This window comes from Doryrhamphus excisus, linkage group LG14 (genome assembly GCF_037039965.1).
Source record: "Doryrhamphus excisus strain RoL-2023G ecotype Guam linkage group LG14, RoL_Dexc_Guam_v1.1, whole genome shotgun sequence".
NCBI classification, from domain to species: domain Eukaryota; kingdom Metazoa; phylum Chordata; class Actinopteri; order Syngnathiformes; family Syngnathidae; genus Doryrhamphus; species Doryrhamphus excisus.
In genome coordinates this window covers 13,110,180-13,116,513 of record NC_136370.1, presented here as the reverse complement: position 1 = coordinate 13,116,513, position 6,334 = coordinate 13,110,180, and the positions used below count along the sequence as shown (strand labels likewise).

The 6,334-nt window shown below is 37.3% G+C and overlaps 1 protein-coding gene across 1 annotated transcript; it reads right to left on the bottom strand.

The window, feature by feature from the left end:
• Nucleotides 1–766: 766 nt before the first annotated feature.
• On the bottom strand, nucleotides 767–2,452 carry kop (askopos). Its single transcript, XM_078796356.1, has 5 exons — nucleotides 2,033–2,452; nucleotides 1,843–1,958; nucleotides 1,487–1,587; nucleotides 1,299–1,389; nucleotides 767–1,210 (listed from the first exon to the last, which is right to left on the bottom strand). The coding sequence occupies exons 1-5, from the start codon at nucleotides 2,402–2,404 to the stop codon at nucleotides 1,081–1,083; spliced, it is 810 nt and encodes a 269-aa protein (XP_078652482.1). The 5' UTR covers nucleotides 2,405–2,452; the 3' UTR covers nucleotides 767–1,080.
• Nucleotides 2,453–6,334: the final 3,882 nt, after the last annotated feature.

The window sequence follows — 6,334 nt, the reverse complement described above, 5'->3', positions numbered from 1 at the left end:
TCTTCATTAATCTACAGTGGATTAACCTTTTCTGCATTATAAAAATATGATGCATTTAGTGACTTAACTTTGAAATTAAGTCTATAAATAAAGTGTACCACAAAGACAAAGTTGTGCAAAAACAACAAAATAAAAGTCAAAGCCACTTTATTAAAATAAAACATCCAAAGTGGGTAAGTGTAACCACTGTTTGAATAAAGTGCTGCATTGACTTTAGGATATTTTAAAATATCCCCGTGTTTTCACACTTTTTGTTTCATGTATGAAATTAATTCACATTAATTTTATTTGCTTATGTATATCTGTTCTTGTTGTAAACTACATTTTAGATCAAATCGTGAATTTTTTTTGAACAAATATCTTTTTATTTTATGCTGAATGCTTAATTTGTTTGACCATGTCCAGAAAGTTTAACTTCATGTGGTTTCTATTGCTATATTAAGTTGTGTATATATATATATATATTTTTATGTTTCTTCCAGCACATCGTACAAAGAGGTCGCTTCCAAGGAAATATTTTGTAATATCCCGTGAGGAAGAGTAACAAAGCATTGTAATAATTAAAACAAACTTTGTATTCATAAAGTCATAGTGTATTATTATTCAGCAATGGTTTAAAAAAGGTCACAACGTGAAGTAATTTTTTTTTGGTTGGCAAATAAATATGTAGAAAGCAAATACAATTGTTTTACTTGACAGTTTTAACCACTGGATTGTACAAATTCAGATGTACTGTAAAACCAAAAGGTCAAGGAATTCAAAATGATTTCAGTTCAGTTATTTATTTCAAGTCCAACAAGTAAAATAGAAATTCTTCTGCATTCAACAAAAACCAAACATTTTAATGACTTGGTTTGAAATGACAATTTCTTGTTGGGTGCTATTTAGTGGAATTTCAAATTCAACTATAGCAAACATTATTTCTTTGTCACATGCAATATAAAGTCTTCTAACTATATTTAAACTCAAACAACAATACACTGCACACATTTAGAATAGAAAAATAGTGCAAACATATAAAAAAGTGCAAACATAACAGCTTATAACTGGAACAATAAAAAAAAAAAGGGCTGGTGTCAGTTAGGGAAATGTACTTCTTTCAAACACTTTCGGCACCTTGTCAAAGCGCTTGTGTGTTAAGGAGTTTTTGGCCTGCCACTTGTGGAGGGTCATTTTTGGTACGACTTTCCCCAAACGTGCTTGGTAGTTCCTGAAAAAAAAAAAACACACCCAAAAGCTTTATGGTTCACATTGTGCAACCTCTTAAAAGTTGAGAGAAAGAAGGCAAAAAATTGCACCTGCATGTTAGGTCGCAGGGATGTCGCCATCGTCTCCCGGAAGAATCACGTCCGACTTGTGCCATCAGGTTCCACAGTTCACCAACAGCATCTTGAGAAATATAGCAATAATCAGAAGTCAGTAGTGCATAGATTTCCGCTATTATGCACCCTACGTTGAGACTGGAGTAGAGAGGTCATGGGAGTACCTGGAGCAGCACCTGAACCCTCATTGATGTGTCTCAGGACTGACTGGACATATATTCCTTTCTCTCTCTCCCAATCCTCCACAGTGTTGAAAACCACTGGCCTACAAAAAACATCAATGACGGCTTAGCGGGAATTTTATTCACCCATCCATGCATTTTCTATAGGTATGCTGGGGCCTATCCCAACTTAAGTTTACAGTTAACACCGCATCAAACTGGTAAATTATTTAGATGCATAACATACTCCACTTCATTAGATTGTGCAGATTTTCTCTTAATATTGCGGCCAACCATTGTAACCAAAGGAATGTGGGTGTGGCTCTACCCGAGGGAAATGCTGTCCCAACGGTACCAACCTCCTGGATGTGATGTAAACTTGTCCCGTACTTCTTTCTGAGTCAGACTTGGTGGAAGTTGCAGCTTGTCTAACACTGGGGTTGTCCTGATGAGGAATCTGCACCACTGATTTCACCTAAAAAAATTTTTTATTTAAAATGCATAATGTGAACACTGATCATCAATACACCAGGGTCCTCTACTGCTTACCTGAACTTGGAAACTGGTGTCCGTATCAAGTGTACTGCCCTCTTGAAATGATTGGGTCTCATTTGGCATCACCTCTACTACCGACCGATTCCCAATAGCCTCACCCTCATTCGTACATATAGATGATTCCATAATGGGGGGACCGATATTCAACACCTCCTCTACAAAGTCCCCTAATGGTTCCACAGGTGAATGCCATGACAACCCACTTAGAGTGGAGTCTTGTTCTTGCATTGCAAGAGAGAAACCGCATCCTTTCTGTGCAACCTGTGTTGGCTTCTGTAGCTCAGAAGCAAACTGGAGATTATCTTCAGCCACCTTTAAAGGTGGACTGGAGGTAGGTGGGGTCCGCATTGAGGGAGTGAGGCACATGGACAAATATCCGTTATCCTCATCCTTATGTTTTACATTCGGAGTACAAGTGTCATCAGCATCAGTGGCAGGTTGCTGTTGTAAGTTTTCATCCTTAAACATGCAAGGATCAATCCCCTTGTGATCACATCGCGTTGGGGTTGACTCACACGCAACATGTCCTGAGCTGCTTGGCGTTTTAGCCAACAATGCGGCCTGGGATAAGACTAAACGGGAGCGTTGTTTCACTGGAGATCTGCAAAACACGGAGGAGCAATCCGGCATCAACGCCTTTGGATTTAATTGTTTCTTGGCAGGAGTCTTGTAGCGTTTTTTCGGGTGGGAATCATCTAATTTCTGCTTTGTCGCACCACTGTCGACAAGCTCAAATTTATAATTAATGTATGGTTCAGGGAAATTGGAAAGGCTGCTTTTGCCAATGTTAATCCTTGAGTACATTGACAAAGGCTCAGGGTGTTCGTTTTTTTCCGGAATGATTGTGGCCTTCTTTTTCGATTGCATGTTTGTTTGTATTTAATCCATATCTGTTAAGAGAATAAAAGAAAAACATGATCAGGTAAAATGCAATTTCATTGTTTTTTGAAAGCTAAGGCATAATATGTGTAAATTTATAAAAAGGTACAGTGGTGCAAACATGCAGGATTTTTAATTGGAAGCATTTCCCCATTCCATCTGTTATATGGTGTTTGTGTGTTTTGATTTTTTGTTATTGCAAATAATTAAGACCAAATGAAATAGCGTATTGATAGAAAAATATATGCATGCTTTTGCACAAAAGCTAAATAACAAAACAATTTACTAGGGTTAAATCACAATTAATGCTGATAAAGCCATTGATCCAATGGGTTTGTATATCTGATATGGGGTAGTCCAAATTTAGTCCAACCGATAAAAGTAAAAGAAAAAAAAACAGCCACAACATTAGTACGATAGAAGTAATTTAAACGTAGAATAGTGCAGTTAGAATGTAAAATATTTTATTTCCAAACAATAAGTCAGAAGTTGGATTTCAAATGAAGTGCTTCAACAGCCAGGCGCGCGTTTGTGTTACCATTAGCTATCGAGCACCTAGCTAGGCGGCGTTAGCTCACACCAATTCATGACTAAAGACGAGCTTTGGTGCCAACAAGAAGACATTTGCGACATGAAAATAAACTTACCTGATGTTAGATACCCACAAACATTTAGCCAACTCAGTGGAAGGCACTTCGTCTCTAAAATACCCACGACGGCGACTTGTGCGGAACCACCCTGTTACTGCCAGGTACGTGGTATTCAAATGTTCAGAGGTGGGGTCGCTGTTGAGGTTCATGAGTTTAATTGCGATATTACCGTTACCGTTATTTGTAATACTCGGTTCTGCATTGACATTGTAGGAATGTGTCATAGGACGTTTTAATGAGCTAATAATTTGGTCAAAACTTAAAGGCAGCAAAACAAGCTAGAGAAGAAATCATTTTTGTGACAGCTGAGACCAACACTGCCATCTACTGGCCACTGTTTCCAACCCCTTCAGTAACAAAAGTAGCTATTGGCTGACCGAGAAGTAGCTAGATGTCGCCTACAAAAAAATAGACCTATAAATAAACGTGCCTGTTCGTTTGTTAATTTAAAATTCGGCATTACTTCATCAAAATAAAATTATTGTAATATTTTATCTTAGCTACTGCTTAGACAGCACAATAATTACACCCCCACTCGGGAATTATCGTACATACCCAATGTGATGTTGCCCGGGACCATCTACTACTATAAAATATTTGTCTATGGTATATGTTATATTTTGTAATATCTCACCAAGCAGAATAGCAGACCGCTGTGATCGAAACAAGACAAACCTTGCATTCATGAGGTAAAGGTAAACTAACTGCATTGTTAAAAAAAAAAGCTGCGAGTGGCAAAACAGCGCCCTCACCTGGCTGTTAAGAGACACGTAAGAAAATGCACAACATCAGGCCCAAGTGGAGGATGTACAATAGTAATCAAATGCACTACTCGCTACTTGTGTGTGTCGTGACATAGCATGATACCCTTCCTTGGGAAACCATTTCGTTATGTACTGTATGTTCTTTCAACAGCATCGCCTTTTGATCCAGGACATGACAGGCTTGCACATGTTAACTGCAGTGAACATATTCATCGATAGGGGGAGCTGTGAACCCATCTAATGCAGCTAACGTGACCTCTTACCAGGACTTGGGTGTAAAACCAATGATCTCTTCCTTATGGTGTCAGGCCAGCTCAGTGAAGCATGCTATGTTATGTATGAATATTTTATACGCTCTGTTTGACTTGACATGCTGTCTCATGTCGACCGACAAACACACCCGTAAATAAATAAATAAAACATAAACTCTCAATCATTACCAGCGTGTTTACAGATTTAATTCGGGTTCTCACATGAAACCGTACGCATGGAGGATCATCATTCTTAAGTATGTAATTGCACTGATAACTTCTGTTATTATTGCTGATGATAATGAAGTGACTTAAGATGATAAGGTACAGTTTTTAACCGGGCTATTAGTTGAGCTATTCTATGGTGTAGAGCTGCACACCACAACAATAAACATACCGTTCACTTAATAAGTCTCAAGCCATGACAATCAAAAGTATAGTAATCATCCATGTCTTTGTGTATATTTTTATACATACTGGATAATGCCAATTCTCATGTTGAGTGCCACTACAAACCTTTCATATACAATTAAAATGATGTTCATACAGTATTTTCTTCCTGTACATTGCCAAATGTGTTATATTTAATGTTATTTCCATTTTTCCAGAGCAAAAAGGCTGACCTACAAATGCAAAAATGCAGGTATGACCTCCATATGTATTTTTAATTTGTGTTTCTATAAAATAATCAGATATGCAATTTAATGTACATCTAGATATGAATGGCATAATGTAATGTTGTGTGATTTCTCCACAATTTAGGCATGTTAACTGTGTTGTGTTACCAGCCAAGTTATTTTCAGAGAGTTATTATTCACAGTAAAGAGTGCAGACATTCATTTGGAGAAAATATATTTTTTTATTTGAAGCAAACACAAGTAAGCATACACCATATACTTCATAAGTGAAGCTGTGTAACCTTGTGCATAATAGTTAATGAACCCATGCTAGCCCTCATTAAGCAATAACTGCTGTACACTGCATACAATCAATATAAACATGTTAGCACTAATAAAGCAGTCTTTTTTTTTTTTCTTAACCATGCGTTCTTGTCCAACCGTATTTCACAACTGAACCTGTCTCGGATCCACAGAAAATAATGTTCCATGAACTCATTTAGAGCAAGAAGCATGATAAACCACGGTGAGCCGTTTGCATTCAAAGCAAGTCCCAGCATCTTACGATGAACTTCCACCTGACTGAAGGGCGTTAATTAAATAGATACTTATTGAGTTCTGAAAGTACACATCATTATTGAATCTGGTTTAGGAAAATATTTATATAGAGCTGCGGTTAACCGGTGTTAATATACAGTGTGTACCCTGCTCTAGCCAAATACACCACTCAAAGATCTTCACACATATTGAATATAACTGAGCCATTTGTTTTCTTTAGCAGAGTCCATAAACAAATGTTGACACGGCACGACACCAGACTTGTGGCACCTTCATATAAATGTGTCATTTGTAACGCCACCCTGCAATGTGTCGATAAATGAAGCTACAGTTCACACCAAAATTATTGGCCAATTACTGGACAAGTTTGCTTTTTAATTTGTTGAATGATTAAGCGGCAGAAGATGAAACATGTCAATCAATATACAGTAATCCCTCAAGTAGGATTCCTTCTTTATGAATAGATTATTTTCAGAATTATAACACAAAAAAGTCCTTTTAAATACAGTTTTTAACATTATTAGAGCCCTATAGACATGAAGTAACACCCCTATAGTCACCTTCACCCAATGTAGTA